Below are 22,595 nucleotides of genomic sequence, written 5' to 3' on the forward strand. Positions count from 1 at the left end.
AAACAAAAAAAAAAATCAAAGTTGCTATTGAGAAAAATAAAGTTTATCCTATTGTATTTTATTTTTAAATAAAGCAATACTGAAGAGACTCAGTTGGAAAAAAGGAAAGGAAGTAGCGAATGACGTGGTGCTTTCATGACATGAAAGTACAGTGCAAAAAGAGTTTTAAAAAATAATAATTTGATTTTATTTTATATTTGATTATATTTATATTTGATTATATTTTATATATAAGCAACAAAAAAATCTGTCTATGGGGTAAGAAAAATGGAAAATGTCTTATTTTAAGAAAAAATATATTATAGTCACTAAGACACGTTTCCTTAAACTAAGATTAATTTGCATTGAAAAACTTTCTTGTTAGGATTTTTTTTTCGCAAGATTGAAGACAATTTTTTGTAAAAAAGGCTTTTTTATGTTTTTAAGATTGAGTTTTTGCATACTAATATATAAAGTAGTTGATCTTTTTATTCCCTCTAATTCTCTAATTTTTAATTTGTCGCTTACGTTCTTTTGTTTTGTTTATTTTTATTTTTTTGTTTTATTCCTTTAGTATTTGAGTTTGATGTGAATTTGGTTCATAAGTTGCCTTTAGCATGTTTTAATGTCCAGTTAAATTAAGCTGTTGGGCCATCCGATCGTCTTGGTATACAGGCATCTGAGAGGAATCAATTTATCGACTGAAGTTTGGTCAACTCTGCTGCAATATTAGGTTTAATTCGCCTTTTTTAAGTTGTCCGTATGCATTTTTTTTCTCCAAACTGTAAGCAGAATGGTGAATTGTAAAGCTCCTAAACAAACGCCATGTTATTCCTTGGGGTTTTTTTCTGCCTTTGCAGCATTTTCCTTTGCATCAAGGTCAAAGTCCATGGTGAGAAGTGTTATGCATGCTAAAAACTGCTTAGTGTCCACTTGAACAGATACATGGTGGCATATTTTGACACCTCACTACATGATCGGGGTGAATGGAAAAAGTTGTTTTTGTTGAGCACCGGCACTCTATTTTTGTTGTTTAAGTCAAAAAAAAAATGTAACCACTTCATTTTTCCTCAAGTGTTATGTAACGTAAATTCCAACTTTACAATTTTAGGAACAAATCAAGTATCAGAACTTAATAACCAAAGCATTTGTATATAAAATGAACTCTAAAAGCAGGACACTTTTTTTTACACTGAACATAAATACAAACATTAAGACTTGTTTTTGCTCCCATTTGTCATTAAATGAATTCAAAAATCTGAAATATGTCCTAAAAACGCATAAATAACAATTTATCTCTAATATTTTCTTCAAATCTTTCTAAATCTATAATTGAGTGCACTTTTCCTTTGCTGAGATACTCCATCCCACTTCACAGGAGTGCCATATTAATATGCTTATTAGCATGATTATTGCACAGATGTGCCTTAGACTGGTCACAATATTGGGGAGGGACTCAGAAAAGTGTTTGGAGGGACCACCATTTTCCTCATGCAGTGCAACACATCTCCTTCACATAGAGCTGATCAAGTGGCTCATAGTGGCAGTTGGTTATGGTATGGGGCATTTTGAAAGCACAGAGACACAGTGATGAGATCCTGAGACACATTGTTGTGCCGAACATTAAATCGTGTTGCAACATAACACATAGCCCCATGTTGCAAGGATATGTAAATAATTCTTAAAAGCTGGAAACAGTTCTTGCATGGGCGGCACACTCAGCGGATATGTAACTCACTGAGAAATATCCAGAAACTCTGCAAATCAAAAAAAGAGACCAACATTCCACAGACCACAACCAACAACCTGATAGACTCTATGCAAAGAACATGTGTTGCTGGTCACACCAGATACTAAGCGTCCCCAGACCCCCCCCAATTTCAATAAATCCTGTGGCCTTGTACTATGACCAGCCTCAGGCACACCTGTGCAATTATCCAGCTGTCTAATCAGCGTCTTTATATGGCGCACCTGAGAGATGGGATGGATTATCTCAGCAAATAAGTGCTCACTATTACAGATTAAGAAAGATTTATGAATAATATTTAGGAGAAATGTATTATTTTTATTTTTTTTGTAGAAAATGTTTCAGATTTTTGAGTTCATCCCATGAGGAATGTGAGCAAAAACAAGTGTTGCAGTTCTATTTATGTTTTTTTATTTCCTTTTTAGGGCAAACCATCATAAGTAAAAGCACATAGAAAAGGATTTTTGTTGTTAATTTATTTAATCTGATGTTAGGATTAGTAGTTGAGACTATTTTTTTCTCAAAGAAAATGTTATTTTAAGAACAAGTTCCAGCTCAATTTGTTTTTAATCATTTTTTGTAATCATTACAAAATAAAAGCCCCCCAAAAATATGTCTGACCTTTTATTTATTTTAGAAAATAAAAAAATAAGATTTTTTCATTTTAAACCTGTTCATCAGCTCTAAAAAAAAGCTGCAACATTTTCCATTAATGTATTAAGTTTTATGATATAGCAGCTGTTATGGCATGTAATTAAGGTTGATGATCAACAAAAAAAGGGCTTTTGCTATTAATGAATAAGATGGATTAGGTGACCTTTCAGAGAAAAACCTTAAACTTTGAGGGAGCGGTTGCGTCAGAATTGCTCTAATTGTGTAAACACATGAGTTTACATTGAACTGACTGACAGAATATTAATGGAGAATGTATCAACACTAAAACATATATAAACAAATTTTAAATAACCCTGTTTTGCTTTATTGCAGTGAGACTGAGGTGACGTCATGGGGAAAGAAACCAAAGCATGCTCGTGTGTTGTTGAAAGGATAAAGGGATGGGAGTGAGTATTTGCCTGCTATAATCATGGCTGTGAATGTGGCATTAAGAATATGAATGGAGGATGAGATCAGCTAATCAGGGGAAATAGGGATGATAGGTTAGCCATAGATTATTTCATATAGACCATCAAGTGCGTCTGACCTGGTTTTCAAACACGCTCTGCAGTGCTATTAACACCGGCAGGCACACGCTCTGCCAGCTCAAAGAAGCAACATACAAAAAGCATGTGGACACGTACAGGCACACGCCATACAATTTGGCACACCAGCAAACACACAAACCCTCTGTGTCACTGAGAGAAGCATAGACAACATTGTGCGTGCCAGCTTTGGCCTTCAAACCTAAACAAAAGCACACGGGCAAGAAAACCACTATTCCCAGTGCAGACATTTAAGTCTTGAAGTGAAAGCAATGCTCCACCAGGAGCAGCAGCTCTTGCCAACTTGTTTTTGTCCCGCAAACCCCAAGCCAAAGTCAGCAATTAAACCAAGGAAGTTTTTGAGTGATGTTCAGGAAAGCCATAACCTTTGATGAGCTCTCAGTTGGAATTTTTTGATTTTGAGCAACTCATAAAACCAGAGACTTTTCAAAAAATGCTTACTAAAAGACAGGTACTCTCCAAATCCTGTAGGTACTAATAATACACACAGGGGCTAAAGTATGAGTTTTATTCCTTTAAAATGAATGTCCAGTGTCCAATTTCAAAGTTCTTTTAAGACCCTTTCTGCTTTACAGATGGTTTTTGGTGTTTGTGTGGAATTCTCTGAGTATTTCTTTTTTTCAAATTGTTGTCAATCAGGACCAGCCAAAAAAAAAAGCAGTTTGAAAAAGATTGTATATGTTGTGCTGAAAATACACTGGGCGGGACACAAGCTCCCTGCTCCGCTCCATGATGAATGCACTTTTAGACGACTAGATCCATGAATGTTTTTTCTCAACCAAGTTGGCATCAGGCTCAAAACTGTACAGCTGATGGCTCAATTGTTGCTTACCAATTTTGTTGTGGCTGTGGGGAGATATTCGCTAGCAGTAGAGAGCGTAATCAGCATGACGAATCCAGTTTCAATGTTAGGTTAATGTACAGACACAATCTGGGGTACTGAGGTATGATTTGAGTCTCAGGCATAGCATGTCAATCTGGCACCAGCTCATTATACAGAGTAATTTGGCCATCGCATCTTCTCGAGCATTAAAAAATCTAACCCTTGGCAAAGAAGATGTGTTGCGTCAATCAATCAGGAACTGAAATTATTACACAGTCAGTGGGTGGAGTCAAAGGCAGCGTACACCCAGGTTTGCAGTCTGTCACAGGGACATACTCGCATTCACACCTGAAGACCATTTAGAACAACCAATTAACCTATAAAGCATGTTTTTGGATGATGGGAGGAAGCCGGAGTTCTTGGAAAAAAAACCATTGCATGCACAGGAAGAACATGCAAACTCCAAACAGAAGGGTCCCCCATTGGTGATTCTGTTTCAGGTTCCCCAGCTGAGACTTGAGCCCAGGGCCTTCTCGCTGTGAGGCAAGAGCGCTAACCACTGCACCACTGTGAAGCCTCCATGTCTTCTGAGCATTGTAAATGAGATATGTATTTAATGCTCCCATGTAGCAATCAGGTTAAAAACTTTAGGCGGTAGCTCCTCCCACACGCATCTGGAGTTTTACAACACGTTTTTGTCTCATATCGAGCAGCAAATTTGCAAAAACAATGTCTTAAAAAAACAAGATTAATTAAATTCCACTGGGAACACTTTCAAAATAGCACAAAAGATGATTGAAGTAGGTCTTTAACTAGCAGAGAACACTACTGTATTATAGAGAAATATCTGGAGATCAATACATAATATAGAGAACATGGCCCATCATGGTTTGTAGATTCAAGGTTGGAAGAAAACATGTGTTCAAGAGTTGAGTGTCATAATGCTCCCTGTGTTCTGAAAGGGTCAGCGGTGCTGCTCCTCGCAGTGTGATAACAACTGTTTAAAGCCAGCTTTAAAGCTGTTTCCAATTAGATGCGTGCTCGATTCCCGCCGACCTCACTGCAACTGGTCGTGTTAGGTGCTGCCACCGGCAGCAGGGGAGAGGGAAACAGAGACAGCAGTGCAGATGCAGAAGAGGTCCGATGATTTCCACAAAAATTGATGGGTATAGCTTCTACTTTTAAAGGTAAGAGATGTGTGAACTTTCTTTAAGACCATTATCATAAAAAAAAATAATAATATATACCATTACCTTCAGATCTAAAGAAAATAAAATGCATTGATGCAGCTGAATATCCAACTGACTTGATATAAAATTCCCTGAAATGGGCATTTCTCCTGTCACTATCAGATTGTCACATGAAAAGATTTCATTATTGGCCCGGCTTTCTTCCTCCTGACATTCTTCTCAAGACCCCAGTGGGAATGGGGGGTTTTATCTTAGCTCCCCTTTTTAAAGACTGGCAGAAGGCTCTGTAATATGCCTTTCAAAAGGTATTTTTGATAGCACCATGTGATAACATTTGAGAGTGAATACGGCTGCTGCTAAGACCAAAAGGAACATGGCTGTGTGTCGGTCTTCATCCCGCCTGTTTCCATCTTTGCAGATGTGTGCACTACGTTTATGTGTGAGCATGCATATGGATGTGCTTCTTTGTTGTTCTTGGCTGAAAAAATCCCAGATGAGGAAAACAGATAAATAGAAGTAGTAACATTTTACACTGAGCATGCAAGAGCAACAAACAAGGAAAACACATTTGCACAACTGCAAGACTATAGGTTTAGACCTGTAAGCACATGTACAAATTTATACCAAAAATGCTATTGATTTAAATATCTGGCAGAACCTTCATTATTATTGCTTCTGCACAGTGAAGGAAAGATGTGCACAATTTGAGATGTTCTATATGGTTTCCAGAAGCCTGATAGAAGAAACAGAGATCTGATCAACCATATTTAGACATAACAGAGAAGTTACTCAACCAAAAAAGACCTAAACTATAGAAGCAACAAATGCCAGTTAAATATTAGAAAAGTCTATGAAAGAACATTTGCTTCAGGAGAGATGTTCAGTGAGGCTCTTGAAACCATTCTTAGGTCTATTTTGCATGGTAGGTCTCCTTTCATACTTTCTTGACCCCCCCCCAATGTCTCCTTCATCACCACTGCCAGCGACCCCCATCCCCCTCCCAGAGCCATGTAATAATTTACCCCCAACTGATACAAACATACCACTCTGCGTCTCCTCTTCACGCTTCTTGCGTTCCTCCATAAGTTACTCTGACACCCTGACCTCTGAGCCGTTAGCCATTCCAAACAAACCACCACTCATGGGTGAAGCCAAAAGGAGCTAGCGTGTCAGCCATTCCTCTTGTTGTTTGCCCCAGCTTAGATGAAGGCCAGTGAGTTGACAGGGAGAGGTCAATCGCCCCCATCCCCCTCGACCTCTCCATCCAAGCCCATGAAAGCATATTGCAAGAAGAAGTAACTTTCTGTGTGGTCAACAAAAGCTATTCAGCAGCTGGACCCCAGCAATCAAACGGGTCGATTTATTTTGGATTCAAGGCAAGCCGCAAGATAAGGAGGAGCTTCCAAGACAGAACGCAACAGCTTTGAATAATATCTGATCAGTGGGCTTTTTCTACGTCAAGGCATTTATTCAAGGAAAAGTGAAGTAAACCATGTGTTTCATTCATGCAATCTGATTAGGTAGCTGTTCTGGCTTCTTATGCCTTAATGGTAGCAGGGTTTTCTTTTCTTTTTTAGGAGAATGCCTCTGAAACAGCATTTTTTAATTAAAAAAATATCCCAAATGTGCTTAAAATGTTCATTCTTACTTTCTACAGAGTATATCTGACCACCTAACAGAGATGAGATCGCATGTGGTCTGATAACACACACACAAAGACAGCTTTTGCCACTGACCACTACCACCGGAATGCAACCACAGCTAGTGAAATACACCACAGCAGTAAAACTACCAAGAGCACACCAATAGTCACTGAAGTGTGCCAAAACCTCCAAATAAATACATCTCTACTGCGGGCATCCTTCCACAGATAATGCCGTTCAACCAGGAAACTGTGCACAGACACTTTATGGCACTTGGATGTCATCGCTCCAACTCGCGCAACACAAACACACCCTTATCAAGTGCTTTCCTTCTCATGTTAACCGCCCTGACAGCACGACAGCGAGATGGTATGACACACACCGGTGCCATGTATAGCACGATTTTAGAAACTCAGCACATTCCGTGAAAGGAAAGCACTAAATTCTCAGCACGGTGTGCAGATAATCCCCTCGACATGTCATCTATTTGCCCTTGCTTCATGGAACAAGGGAAAAAACAAATGTGGGCAACAACTGACCTGTGACTTAGGAAACAAATGTTGGGCAACAGATCTAAAAGTGCAGAAACAGCGGTGGCTGCAAGTGGTCCAGGGAGCATTGAAAAGGATATCTGGTATTACACTAATGTGTGTTTTGGGAAGGTTGTTGGAGATTAAAAAAACACACCTTTCATCAGTGTGTCTAAAGTTTCTAATTACCTCATACTAGAGCAGGAAGTTTATTCAGAAGTGTTCAGCAAGCCTTAGATTATTAACAAACACTTTTGGGTCCAATTTGATGACCCAAATCCATTGAATTTGATTGTGCCAAAGGTATTTTTTTTCTATTTTGGCACTAAAAACTATTGAATGAGAATGGAACAGTGAAGAAGAGATGGATCGAGTCAACCAAGCATCCTCATGTTGACATGATTTAGGGCCATGATCATTGGTTACACCAGGACCAGGGTGAACAACAGGTCAACGTAGACCATCAGTTCTTGACTTAGAACTGATGGTCTACAACCAGTTCTAGGCAAAAGCTGACAGTAGATCATCATTTCTTGATTCGGAAATAAAAAGCGGTCTATTTTGCTCACCTGTCTGTGTATCGGCGGATGGGTTCGTTCAGTATCAGGCCACGTGGTGCATGGGTGAAGGCCGGATGCCGCAGCAGGCGATAGCGTAGCAGTTTGCAATGCCTGCAGAGTTTGCAGTCTCGCTTTGACGCCAGGAGAGTGGCATCGATCTCCAGGTTTTGCTCCATTGTGTAGAACTGTACCCCGTACACCTCCTCTTGAACATCCAGCTTCAGTGTTAGTGGAGTGTCACAGAAAACATTGCTGGGGCCCAACGAGATGTTTCTCCCGCTGACAGTCAATAGCAAGATGTTGTGGATTGCCGGCAACGTTGTTTCCTCGGGACTGAAGAAAGTGACCCACACGGTCAGAGAGTCGGGTACCAAAGGGTAGAGGAACTCCAACTGGAGCATGCAGCCCTGGACGGGGCACTCTGACGGGCCAACAACACTTTGCTCATTCCCTCCATTGGGGCTCCACGTGCGCACGCTTGGCTCACATGCCTGCTCCACATCTGGAGGGCCTGTGGGAAATTACAAAACAAAAAGCACATTAAAAAAAAAAACAAACATTAGGCATCAATAAAGAAAAATATTTTAAAAACCAAAATTTGTTTTTTACTTCTTAAAGCTTGGATTTGTTAAGCATTCTGGAATTTCCACTGTACATTAATTTGGCCTTTTTTACAGCAAGATTTTAAAGCTTAAGTGTTTTATATGAGTGCTGACAGATCTAAAACACACACTGGAGATGTTTTGGTGTATCTACAGGTCTTGCAACATCAAGGTTGAGGTGAAACTGAGAGTTCATTGTTAGTCCATCTGCAGAGGAAAGGCAGAGCTGAGGTGTGTACCTTCTGAGAGGGGCCCAGGGTAGGGTTCTCGCTTCAGCACAGTCATTTCAAGCTCAAACAGTCACACTCCGGCCATATTTGGAGTCCACACACAGCTAGCTCGCATTATCCTAAGTGACGTACACTGACATTCATCAAGTACTTTTAGAAGCCAGCAACCGGCAGACACTATGTTCTACCTCAATTTCCTTTTGTGCAATTCCAAGCTGGCAACCGGCGAAGCCATTTGCTAACCTCATTTCTGGGCACCACGCAAATTCCAGTGTTTAATCAAGTGAGGGCTGAATATGGTTTCCAAGCCACATTATCTCAACACATTTATTATTGAACTGTAAGTGTGTGTGGCCAAAGTGGATGTGAATTAAAGAAAAGAGAAAGTGAAAGGTAGGGAGAGCGAATGAGGGGCTGGAAGAAAATGGAGAAGGTGCTCAAAGGAGCTTGGCTTTGCTGAGCTCGTGCAGCCCATGATTTCTGGGAACGTTTTCATTGAGTTTGCGAGTGAAGGAGCTTTAGCCACAGAAAATATTTTGTAATGTCAGCTGTTATCATGGGCTTCATTCCTGCTTTGGCACTACGGCAAATGGAAGAGATTTGAGAGGAGATTGAATGGGGATGTCGTCCATCGATTAGCCTGAGGTGAATTCAACTGAATTTAGTATAATAATTTCAATTTATGTCTGAAAATAAAAACAAACTGCACACAACTGAAGGTTAAAATAACATAAAAACTTCTATTATTTAAAATCTTGTAAAAGAAAACAACAAAAACGTTAAAAAGATAAGACTAAACTGGGGTCTCATGAAAGACAAAATAAGAGTTACAAAATCTTAACATTTATTCACCTTTTTTGTGTCGCATATAAGCACAGAGAGAGAATGAATTGTAACTTCTCAGTATAAAGTATTACTGCATTCTAGTTGTGCATTTTATCCAGACGAATAGTTTGTTAGTTAAACTAGGGGTTTCAAAGCATCATGCTAATCACAATTAACTATAGACAAATTAAGGGATGATGCCTGACCGTGTCTGTAATAATAAAATTGGACAACCGAGGTCTGATTGTGTCAGACGTGTTTGTTTTTTGCAGAAAACATTCGAGAATTCTGTGCAGCGTTTTATGGCACTGCAGGTGGAAAAAGTCCATAAAAACAACAGGATGGGTTTAATCACGGCGGCATTTTTTCCTTTTTAAAGTACTTGTCTGTTTCTTTTGAATGAGGCCCTTGACTCAGCATCACCAAGAAGTTAAAACAGGTGTAAACATTTCTGCTATGTTCAGCTTGAAGGAGCGAGCCCTCATATTAATCATGTAAAGTAAAAAGTCCAGAATAGCTACTGGAGCATGTCCACTGGAGCGTGGGATGAATAAACAGACAGGGATATGTCCAAGCCTGCACACTTTATGCTTTCTAAGAAGTGTCTGGCTCTCACTCACAATATCGATGACTCACTGTCATACTGTTACACACATCCTCATTTATGAGGCAGACATCAAACCCACGCCGCCATTCCCCCTTAGCCTTGACACGCACACACTCAACAGACACGAAGATTCACCTATAAAGGCAACAGGCACTGAAGCTGTGAACCAGCGTCATGTCAGGTTAAGGTGACATGAAATGCTAACAAATGAAAGTAAATGTACCTCCGGCTCAATTAAGGACGTTTTTTTTTATTTTTTTTTGTCTGATTCCTTATTAAAAACTTTCTGATCTTTGATCACTCTCACATGTTTTATATATCAAACCCTTGAAACTATGGTGTCAATAAAACTGACCACAAGTAACACAGCTATTTGGGAAAAATACATGAATACAATTTGCATTAAGTAATGAAAAATAAAACCTGAAATGTTTTTTCCCAATTAGTTTGTTAGATATTTAATTGTTTTAATAGAACTTCTTGAAAATCATCAAATTTTCAGACCAGAATTTGCCTTCAGTGTACTTAAGTTTCAGTTCAGAACCCATTCGATTGGCACTGTATAGACAGTTTAGGATACTGCATAAGGGTCACCGAACCTGTTTAAATTCTTTTGACCACCGCAACTCTTCAACCGTTTACATAATTATCTTAATTCCAGCAGATTTTGAAAAAAAGAAAAGCAGCCTTGCACTGATATGCAACACTTTACGTCAGTGAAATGCTTACGCAGTCAACATTAATGGCTTTGCACTGTTATTCAACACTTTATGTTAGTATATGCTGCAGATCAATGCACAGACGATATGAAAAGCTGCTTTTCTCTGCAACAGAATCGACGGATTTCCGTTGATTGCATAAACTAGCAAAAACTATAGCAAAAGTGTGTGTTATTTAGGTGTTGCCTGTAACATCTCCAGTGTTAAAGGGTTAAATACCAGTAACTGATATGCATGTTCTTCTTCTTCTTGTATATGTACATAAATTGGATACAATTTGGATACAAATGTGTATACAAATGGAAATAGTTGCAAATGCAAATAGCGAAGGTGAACTGGCTTATGTACGTTTATGCTGATTAGAAAAAAAAATAGGAAGGCAGACATTTTCCTTGAAATTTGACTGCCACTACTTATTTTAGTCCATATGGGATTTGCTAAAAAAAAAATAATAATAATTACATGAAAGTCAACTCAAGAAAGAATTTATGTTTTTCATACAAAGGTCTCCTACAAAATTGCGTATACCTTCATTATGAAAAATAGTTGTTTTTTTACCATATATTCTGCACTACAGGGCGTCATATGTAAGACACACCAAACTCTAAGACACATTAACCGAGACAAAAGAATCAGATAAATCCCTCAGACTTTATTAACTGTATTCACGGTAACTCTAGAACATGTTTGTAACACGCTGCATGTTAACCGCATTATTGACTAGGGGTGTAGGAAAGATTTTGGCAATATATCGCGAGACTTCATTTGGCGATTGTTGTATTGTTTTAAAATGCTGACATGGCGATATTTAATTGATTATAGATTATTGAATGAATTTGCTTAGGTAGAATCAACTTTTGTATGAGATACAGTTGCAGTGCTTAGAGTTGTGATCATTACATACAATTTATTTTACCATTTTTATTACAACTAATAGGTGGGTAGAAATGTTTTCAAAGTCATACTCTTTCAAAAAAATTGTTCTAGTACAGTCTTGAGCTTTATCACAATACATATCGTATTGTGAGTCGGGTATCACGAAATGTATTGTATTGCCAGACTCTTGCCATTACACACCTCTAGTATTAACGACACCTGTAACTCCCAACATTGTTTGCAACATCAAAAAAAAAAACAGACTGATACCACTAAAGAAAACGTTATTGTGATTACAATAAACTTGATAATAACATTTCTAAAAAACACAGTCTGAAAGGGTATACGTTAGCCCCTTACCTCTAAAAATGGCTTCACCATAACACAACCAGAATAAACCCATGTGTAAGGGGGTTTGAAAAAACCGAAGGCTTTATGGTGCGCACTATTTTTGTTTGTTTTTTAGTTTGATCCTGTTGTCAATTTGCAAGATTAGATGATACAAGAAATCAGTGTTGTGTGTCTATAGTTAATAAACAGAAATGCACAAGTCACAAATGACGACATCATCATGCTTGCTCTCTGACATACTAACACCTTCTAATATTTCTATGACTTAGCCTAAGTGACATTTGTCACAAACTCTAGATCCAGTGGAAGTTTAGACAAAAGAGCAGCATCACTGCTGGACAGCAGCTGTGGTATCTGTTGAGAAGTTGCTCCAACTTTAGCTAACGTGTGTGTTTGTGGTGGTGGGGGGAGCTGCCTCAAACAGGGGTACATTCCAAGAGAAAAAACAGAGCACAGTTTACTCACACAGTATTTTAGACAAGTCCAGACTTGCCTCTGGATCACAAAACACACACACACACTTTTGTATATAGTCAGAAGCTGCACCTCCATTACAGATATGCGCAAAGCTTTATCAAAATTATACAAATGTCGAAACAACACAATTTGCATTAAATCATAACTATACAAATAAGCACAAGTCATTCAAAAACACAGCGACGAATGATGTTTTAAGCAGATTCTGTTACATCAAGGGGGCATTTGGATGACCTCTTTGCAGTTCCAGGTGCATGTCGCACAGGTAGACCATTAACAGTCTTTTCTATATGTCAATGAGCCAGACACAGACGCATGTGAGGAGTCTATGCAGCGATATTAAAAATGAAACCTTCAAACAATCAAGCAGTTAGACCCTTTGTCGTGTATCGCACTGCCACGGCACTATAGCGCTCATCATCATTCATCAAAGGAGACGTCGGAGTCTTATTCAGGCTAAGGAATGGCAAGCTCCTTCCACCAAAGAGCGGCTACGGATGAAGCCATTTTGGGAAGTGGTTGATGGTTTTACAGAGGACCTTTGGATCTAACAATTCCGCATGACACGCTCAACTTTTGATGAGCTTTGTGAAACTGCGGAACGTCTTGTGGCGTTCCTACCAAGAAGCAAATTTAATTTGATAAAAAGTGCTCCCATTGCAGTTTTCCTGAATTTAGTCCAATTATTTATGCCCCAAAAAAACGCCACTTTCAAGCCAAAAAAAATATTTTTTTCAATAAATGGGAGTTTAATCAAAATTGTGGTGTTTCCATTAAGCGAATTTACTAGCACAAATCAGCGACTTATTTCATTCTGAAGTTAAATTTGCCGCGAAGTCTAATCAAAACTCCAGAAAAATTTTAACCAGCCAGGAGCCTGCTGAAAATAAAGCAGCGAGTTGCATTGTGTCCGATTAGTGTTTGTAATCAACAGTGTTAAAAGTAGTGATGTGTGTTGGAACAGTGCTTTGTGAAAGAAAAGTGGACATTGTTAAAGTTTCACTGAAGCTGTAGGATATTTCACAGCCCCTGTTTTCCTGTCTGTTTACAAATCTCCACGTTTGCCAAATCAGGAACATCATAGAAACAAATGAAGGAAAAGCAAACTTTTATAAGCATGTATTTACTGCCCTGTTCTGAAACTGATTTTACAATTTTGTCTTTCTCACTGGAAGGCATAAAAGTGGCATGGCAGCAGTGTAGTGTTCCAATCTGTTTTATGGAGTTGTCATTTTATGATGTGAAATGCGGAAATTTGATTTATTAGTCAGTATGTAGGCTTCATATAAGTCTTTTCACAAAATGCTGATTACAAGTTACCTATTATCGGACATAAGCCATCAAGAAAATGGAATCACAACGTTCCTTTCAAGTGTGCTTTTATTCTTCTGATGTGTTTTGGTATAACTTGGCCAAAAATGACTTTAGCTTTTAAAATGATGCCTGTTTAAGGCTTGATAGATTGTTTGCATCTGCCAAAGTAAATTGTAATAAGAGTCAATCTATAGGAGCCTATTCTGTAAGAGCTAATCTTAGAATTGTCTGCTTTTGCTTGGCTTTGTTTCTCATCTGCAATAACATCAGTTTTTATCTTGTGTTCATTTTTCAGTGCAAATCATTCACTTTTAAATGAAGTATCGCATTTGCTAATTAAACTTTTCTGGGGTTATAAATTTAGCATAACAGTTCAAGTGACAGTGCTGAATTACAGACTGCAAGTCTTCTACCTGACTCACTTAGATATTAAGAATTTGAAAAAGTATGATTTTGTCGCATTGCAGAGAACTTCTGAGAACTTTTTTACCATAGATAATACTTTTTCTATTTTTTGATGTTTCTTGATTTTTATATGTTGAGAAAAAAACTATTTTTGAGGCTCTTTTTTCTGCTTTGTCAGGTGAATTTAAAATTTCTCAGATAAAAATATTTGGAAAATTACCTCATACAGTAATGCTATGTAACTTATTCCCTTTGAATATGTTTTTCTGGTGAAAAGCTGACAAAATTGGAATATTCATTGTGATTAATTGGTGATAACATTACATTACTCCCCACTAGTTAGAGGAAACATAAGATACATAAATAAGTCATTTTTTTAATCAAAATATTTTTTATTCATTATTTTTGACTAACTTTGTATTACTGAATCTTGACTCCTTGATTTACTCTTGCCACCAGATCTGACATCCATTTTTTTTTTTTTTTTTTTTTTTTTTTTTGCAATTTATGCGATTTTTCAGCTCCATAGAAATGAACGGTGAAAGATATGCAATCTAGTTATCCAAACGTTTAGCATGTTCAGGACATTCCTGCTTGTACTTTTGGTATTCATACCTTTTACACATTTTAAAATGTTATGCAATTTATACAATTTTACAAGAAATTCACATTTTTGTGGACTTTCTTCAATTTCTGCAACATTAAGTCTTTTAGCAACTTTAATATTTTAAAAAAGATTTAACTTTAGCATTTTCAGTGACCACATTCAGCAAAAAAGCATTCTCACTAGCATTATTGCAGCTAATACAACTTTTCTAGTTTTATAATTGGGTTCCACTGGTTAAACAGTGACACTCAATGTATAACTGGAACTTTAGCTGTACTTTACAATTACTATTATTTGAGAATAACTTCTCTATTTAGAATGGCTAAATTGCTCAAAAACGGATAAATAACAGTACATTAAATCTGCAAAGTTAAGAATTTTAGAGCTACCACTGTCATTACTACCTTTCTGTGCAAAGTGCTTAATAAACTACCAATATGCTCAAATTGGAACATGGTCTGATATCAATTAACTCACTGAAACTACTTTTAAGTTTTCTCTAAAAAGAATTTTGCATTTTGTGTAGAGAGTTTTTGTAGAAAAGGTTTGTGCAATAAAATGTTTTTGTATATCAGAGTGAAGCTCCACCATCGCTCTCAATTCACACAGAACTTGCAAGCCAAGTTTCAAACATTTTTGTTACAGTCCAAGCCAAGTCTGCAATGATATAACACAGAATGGGCTTTAACAAAGTTTGTAAGAAAAACAGTCCTTCTTTATTGCGTCTGCTGAATCAGAAATGTACTGGAAGAAGAACATTAGAAATCAGCAACACATGTGGTCCAATGTTTTTCTCTGTAAGCCTTCAGACTAAATAGAATTGTGTGCGTTGGTGTAAAATAAAAAAACATGTCATTGATTTTTTTTTTCTTTTTATAAGAAAATGCCGACAAATAAAAACAGAATTATTGTCTGCATGCATGAAATCTATGCAGTTATGTCTTTTACTGCTAAAAATATAGCAGATCTTACTGTTTATTGCATTCAAAAACCTTATATTGTATTATAAAAATGAAAAAAATATTGCTACAAACTTTGATTTTGGAAAATGAGTTTCCTATAGATATTATGGCACGATATTTGTTGGGGAAGAGACCTACGTGATGCTTCCATGATGTCCCACAGCCTAAATATCTCAAATCCAGTGAGTCATCTGCATGGTTTGGGATTGAGTCAGTCTCATGGATAGAATACTGACTTGAAACCCAACACCAGATAAACCTTAGATCCTGTAATCATTCTGTAAACTCTGGATTAGAGGGGAGACGTGTCCCTCTTTTTCATAACATTAAACTTCAGCAAAAACAGCTTATTACAATCAACCCAGTGCTTCTCGACTGCTTTTTATTGGCGAGTACACCTAATGCATTTTCCATAGAAGTGTTCAACATGGGAGCCGGCTACCATCGACTCAACTGCAGGATGCATTGCAGCGAAACATGACATCAATAAGTGTGGTAAAAGCAGAACACTGTAGCCTACCTTCAGCCTCTCGGGGGGACCAGTGTCCAGAAGGGGAGCATGGTCTTGGAGAAGACGAGTTTGAGGCGTACTGCAGTAGAACTCTCCCCTCAGTACATTTATCACACACTGATCCCAATTCTCTAGGAAACCAACAGGCAGAAAGAGCAACCAACTTAGATACAGACCAAGCGTAGTCTTGTAGTACGATGGCTTTTATATGAAATTAAAAAAGGTTACATTTTAAATCTACAGCTTATTTTTTGTTTTAATGTTAACAAAAAATAGTCTACTCAGTTATTAGAATAGAATATTAATAGAGAATTTAAATAAAAATCGTGTCACAAAAAAGGAGAATATTCAAAAAAATTTACAGTACGTCCTTTCACCTGTCGTAAAAGTGTCCAGAAAGTGGTGGAAACCATTCCAGGGTGATGGAGTTGTGGTGCTGCTGAACTACTTGGGGTGGCATCGGTACTGGAGGGGGTCTGGCAGCAGGTTGCCACGTCTGGTAGATCAGATCTAGGTAGCAGTGCATCCTGGCCACCTGGTTCAATGTGAAAGAGTCTGTGCAAGAATCATCTGCAGGAAAAAAAAAATCATCAGTAAACAGATCAGTCCACTTTGATAGAAAAAAAAAAAATTGAGAAATATTTCTTAAAATTATACTTTTATTCAACTTATATAGTAACTTAATTCAAGAAATTGATTTTAGATACTCAAGTTTTCATGTTTTTTCCAACAAACTTAAATCTGTGATGGTAGTTAAAGACGTCCCGGCTCACCTGCATAACTCATGTAGTTATTAAATGGCGTATGTGTGAAATGACGACAACCACAAGTCTCATTCCCCGGGTCAGGATCCCCGCAGCCTTTGTATTTGGTGGTGGGGTTGGTGTCAGCACACAGGTCTCCCGTTTCCATTGATGGCTCAGTTTCCAAACATGCATCATTGCAAGAATCGATCTCTGAAATGCCCCGAAACACATGGTACAGACCAAGGCTATGCCCGATCTCATGGACCATGGTGTCCGTGTGACCAAACGTTCCGTAGAAAGAAGGATTCAGCACGATTCCACCTGGAAATCAAAAGCTGCAGGTTTGCAATACGGAAACACTGATATAGATGTGTAACGTGGTTACAAAACTAGAGGAAGACGGTGACGATGCATAATTTATGAGCCTTAGCAGCTTTGTTTTAAGCACATCTTTCCTAATAAAGATGTGTTGAAGCCACAAGCTGCCTTAAACTGCAATTACTAAAAATCAATAACAGAGACAGGATGCCTGCGTGTGCTAGCTGGAAGTGAATGTAAGTAGGTGCAGGTGTAAACCTGTGAGTTTTTGTATGTTTTTTACCCAAATGTGTGAGAGCTTCTTTGTCCCAGGGCCAAGTGGCGACTCCCGCCAAGTCTTCATCAGAAGAATTGCCAAAGAAAACATTCAGGTGAGTTGAACCATCCAACTGGAGAATTTCTTTGAGCTCCTTTACATCCAGATAGGCTCTAGAAATGTTCAAATGTGAGAGAGAAATAGAATTTCACATTAACCCACAAAACAAAAGAGGCGCTGAAAGGTCAAGAGTCTTTTATACCTATAAGGATTTCTAAATACGGTGGCCCTGAAGTCCAAATCACACCAACAAATCACCATGCAAAAACCATTTTAAGATTACAACGACAATTCAACTAACCAAAAAAAAATTACATTTTGGAAATCAAAACAAAATTGAAACAAAAGTGAACTCCAGAAATCTAAATAAAATGTTAAATAAAACAGAATAGGAAACCTGAAAAAGTAGGTAGTATGGGGAATCGCTTTGAGTTTTTTCAAATTCATCTTCAACGTTCATATTCTAATAAAAGCTTTATGATTAGTCCGGAGTATATCCAGTATCTCTTCATGACAAATACAGTAAATTTCAGTTAAACTGATGGATAAACGTCATAGTCCAATCAGCAATGTCCCATACTACAAACATTTCTACAGTCTTCTTTTGTTTCATTTTTTTAATTTAAAATATTAAATTGAAAATTAAATGTCTTTTATTTACCCCCAATTTCTTTCTTTTTTTTTTTTTTTTTTATACAGGAAACCAGAAAACACACGTTTAGTAGGTACTATAATACATCGGTGATTGAATGATGATGTTTATCCACCAAAAACTTATTTGGTATGAAGGGATATTGGATGTGATAATCACTGATCATAAAACTTGGATAAATGTGCAGACATTGAAGACACATTTGAAAAAACATCAACATTACAGAGTCATTATTCAATTAGTGACTTTCCATACTACCTACCTTTCCTGGATTATTTTTCTATTTCATTCTGATTTCTGAAAATTACTTTTGTTTTTTGAACATTTCCTTGCATGTGTTGGTTTCTGGAATTTTGTCTTGATTTCTCAAATGTAATATTGTAATTTTATAATTTGTTTTCTTTCTTTGTAATCTCTAAAATATTTTTGCATAAAAATTGTTGGTGTGATTTGCACTCTAGTGCCACATTATGGAAACCTCTACTTGGAAAAAAGTTGTTGTCCTCGTAAATGTTGTTTTTCCTTGAACTCTTATCTGATAAAAGTTGCTCTTTTCTTTGAACTCAATCAAAGAACCTGAAATGTGAGACTGGACAGGTTTGTTTTTGACACGACATCCTAAAATTACAAGAATTCTTAAATATTTCAAAACTATTAAGCACATTAATTTGAATTACAAAAATACGTTTTTTCTTTTGGATTTTTTTTTTTATTGTCTTATAGATTATTAATAAGGTCTTTTTTGTATTCTCAGTTTCAGATTGTCCTCCATGTGCTTTGTAAGGGCCTAATCACTTGTTTTCTCACCAGATTTGATGATTGCCCGATGCAAAAACACAAAAAAAGCCGTCCATTTAAACACTGGAAGTTTAAGCCAAGTGCAATTAGCTAAATGTACATTTTTGACTTCATAGGAACAAAACAATAAAAAAAAAATACAATAATTAACTTTCTTAAGTTTATTGTATAAGCGAAAACTTATACTTTTCACTATTCACTGAGACCATCACATTTAGAGTGCAAATTTAATAAAAGGCATAAAAAAATCATGACATGTGCCACTGATGACTTCATAAACTCAGAAAGGGCAACCAGTCTAAACAAAATGTCCTTTTAAGTACAAAATGGTTGCCGCCAATAAATATTTGGATGGAGTGGGGAAAAAAAAGTAAAAAAAAATAACCAAAGCCAAGGGTTTTAGGAAGAAGGCAGAAGGATGTCAACAAAAAAACATCATAATCCAAAACTGCATAATCCAAAAGATGACCTCACTTAGCTGTTTCTGTCCAAGCACAGGAAAATGGCAAAGTGTGAGTCACTCTGGAATTTTAATTTGACCTTTAAATTCTGCCAGATCTAAGATATTAATAGAATGCCAAGACCTAGACAAAAATATATGGTTTTAAATGGGCAAAATGTTGGTGGAATACTATCTCAATAGAGTAATTTTGTTAGTTTCTAATGGACTCCTTAAATGATTCATGATTAAGAATGTAGTCAACAAGAATGTCAAAGAAATTTGTTTACCGAACTGTCATAAAATTAATGATATGTGGCCCCAAGAACTTTCTAAAAACAGTATGTAAGATTTCTTGATAGTGATTGCTTTTCTAGATAATGATTTTCTTTATTTATTTTGTTGGTTTTGTACTGGTACAGTGTAACTCTGCAAATAGCCAACATTTTTGTCCAGAATTTTAAAAAAGTATGAGGCTGTTTAAATATAGTGTGGACTTGGTTTGAGCTAATACACAAAAATCTCCCAAAAAGCATAAACACCAAATTATTGTATCCACTTTCACGCCTGAATAAAAGGATAGATACTTCTGACCAAGCTAACAAATTAGCATGTAGCATTTAGCATGTAGCATTTAGCTTTAAAATAGTCCAAAACACCTCCAAGACTTGTTGAATGCAACATGAATGTAAACATGTAGCGCTGGTTAAGCTAAGTGCTAGCATAACTCATTATTATAACTCAGTTTAAACAGATATCTGTATTGTTTTTTACTCAGCATTTAGCAAAATATGACTCAGCACATTTTTTGCCAAGATTAAATCTTGCAAATTGTTGTATAAACGCTAATGTAAATTAAGCTATGTTAATGCGTTTGAGCAAACCTTTCCAATGAAAAATGGTTACCTTCCTTTAAGGCCCAAAGAGCTTCACAGTTGCAGACCTATTCACTACTGCTACACCATGACCGCCTATGCAAACATGAACATATGTGCATTTCGCGTTCAAAGCTCTCATGTTCACACAAGTTTTCATATTCATTTTTGGGCTCAAGTTAAACCAGTTGAACTTTGACCAATCAGGGACTCAGATTTGTTAGTGACATATGGATGGCATCCTTTTTAATTTACACATGCCCGGTCTGTTTGTAGCTTTAGACACATTTAATTGCTCGGGTAGAATGAATTATTTACTCTCATCTTGTAATAGGCTTCATCCAAGGTTTTGGGATGAAGACCTGCAATAGGAATGATTGCAATCACATAAAGTAGTGCGATAACTTTCCAGCGGTTAAACTGTCCTTTTATGAACATATTCTCTGTGTGAGCCTAGCTGGTGATCCGGAGAAACAGAAGCAACAATATCAGACTTCTCAGATAAATCTATAATCTGCTACATATGCTGAGACATTATTTTGCTCTATTTCTTTGGCTTTTAAAAGACATTGGGGAATAACACTCAGTGAATCCAGAAACAGGAGTTTAATAGATACAAAACATCCCATCAGCCCCACTTTAAAAAAAAAAAAAAAAAACGAGATCTTCATCAGATGTTTTGACCTAGTTTGTCTGACCCACTTGCCTGTCTTAAATTTTATGCTCATGTTTTGCATGTTCTCACAGGATTAAATGCACTCAAGCTAAACTCCAGTTTTCTCAAAATAAAACGGTACAAGAAAAGGTTCCATTTGATTTTTGTTTTTCCTTGTTCAAACATTTATTCAGTATTTTTAGCATCAGTTTTTGCATTTAGTAAATCAACGTTTAATTAAATGAAATCAACAACTCTTAGAAACTGTTTTTTTTTTTTTGTTATACCATGGAAGTATTTTCCAGAAATAATCTCCTGGACATTCTTTTGTAATTGCATGTGCATCTAATTCATATTTGTACACTTCATAGATGACATGTAATGAGGGAAACTTTACCAATATCCTGATATGTTACTGTAATTTGTGATACCATGTACATAAGAATTAAAGCCACAACTATTTTTAACAATGTAATTACTTTTTAAAACTCAACCTTATGTTAGGGTTTATACTTCGTTCTTTGGTTTGTTATTTTTTTATCTAAAGAAAGGCTGCATATGATCAGCTGGCCAAACTGCCCAGAATTATTTCACTTTATCCTCAAAACTATTATTAACAACACTTTAAATCAGATGTTTTCTCCTATTAATTCATTTATGGAGACTCTCCCTCATTAAATCTATCTAACAATAAAAATTTTACCATAATTTATCAAGTGATGTTGGTGCCAAAGTCACAGTTTTGAGATCAAAATATCCTAAATTGCAAACAAAATGTTCATTTTTAAAGTAAAACTTTCAAAGTTGCAAATAAAAAGGAAATCTTTGATTTCAAAACCTTTTTTTTTTTTGCTTTGAAAATTCATGTTTGTGGTTGCAACACAATATTTTTCAGATGCGCTGTCTCCCATCTCACTTTCTCTCTATCTTTGATTTAGAGTTCATAAGTTTCAGTTTAGTGTAACCTTAGTGCCACCAAACAGCCAGTCACAAACAAGAGGTGTCTTAGCCGTGCATTTAAGGTGCTTGGAGGCAAACTCCCAGGGGCGTCAAACTCAATCGTACAGAAGGCCAAAATCCAAAACACACCTCAGGTCGTGGGCTTATTTTTATTGAACATACTAAAACTACATTTTTAAAACTTTTTAACATTACTATGAATAAAAAAATGTAGGAATATTATTCCAAAATAAATCAACTTAAACCTCAAGTAACATTTTAAATATTTTACTCTCTGTAAAAATGTATTTTGTCAAAATTGTCAATATGGTTAGAAATAAGTGCAAGATAACATTGGGCAATTAATAACAATTAAAAAAAAATTATCCAGTGGGCCTGATCTGGCCCCCGGGCCTTGACTTTGACCCATGCAATCTAGACCAATCTGCATGATTCCTCTCGTCTGTGATTGGCTGTTTGGTGGCACAAATGTCACACTAAACTTAAACTTATAAACCCAAAATCAAAGATAGGGAGAAAGTGAAACAACACATCGGAAAAATGTTGTGGTACAAACAAGTATTTTAAAAGCAAAAAAAAGAAAAAAAATTGCAAGTTTTGCACCTTTAAACGATTTATTTTCCAAACTGAACACTTTGTTTTGCTATTTAGGACATTT

At 36.6% G+C, this 22,595-nt stretch overlaps 1 protein-coding gene across 2 annotated transcripts in view; it reads right to left on the minus strand.

The window, feature by feature from the left end:
• Window positions 1–22,595, minus strand: part of pappaa (pregnancy-associated plasma protein A, pappalysin 1a) — a 106,068-nt gene that overhangs the window by 69,310 nt on the left and 14,163 nt on the right. For both annotated transcript variants that reach the window (XM_024299572.2, XM_024299571.2), the window contains exons 3-7: window positions 17,526–17,671; window positions 16,952–17,245; window positions 16,556–16,748; window positions 16,188–16,309; window positions 7,702–8,203 (exon numbers count right to left, since the gene is read on the minus strand). In XM_024299572.2, coding sequence (XP_024155340.1) covers window positions 7,702–8,203; window positions 16,188–16,309; window positions 16,556–16,748; window positions 16,952–17,245; window positions 17,526–17,671 — 1,257 coding nt within the window. The remainder of the gene's footprint in view (window positions 1–7,701; window positions 8,204–16,187; window positions 16,310–16,555; window positions 16,749–16,951; window positions 17,246–17,525; window positions 17,672–22,595) is intronic.

This window comes from Oryzias melastigma, linkage group LG12 (assembly GCF_002922805.2).
Source record: "Oryzias melastigma strain HK-1 linkage group LG12, ASM292280v2, whole genome shotgun sequence".
NCBI lineage: Eukaryota > Metazoa > Chordata > Actinopteri > Beloniformes > Adrianichthyidae > Oryzias > Oryzias melastigma.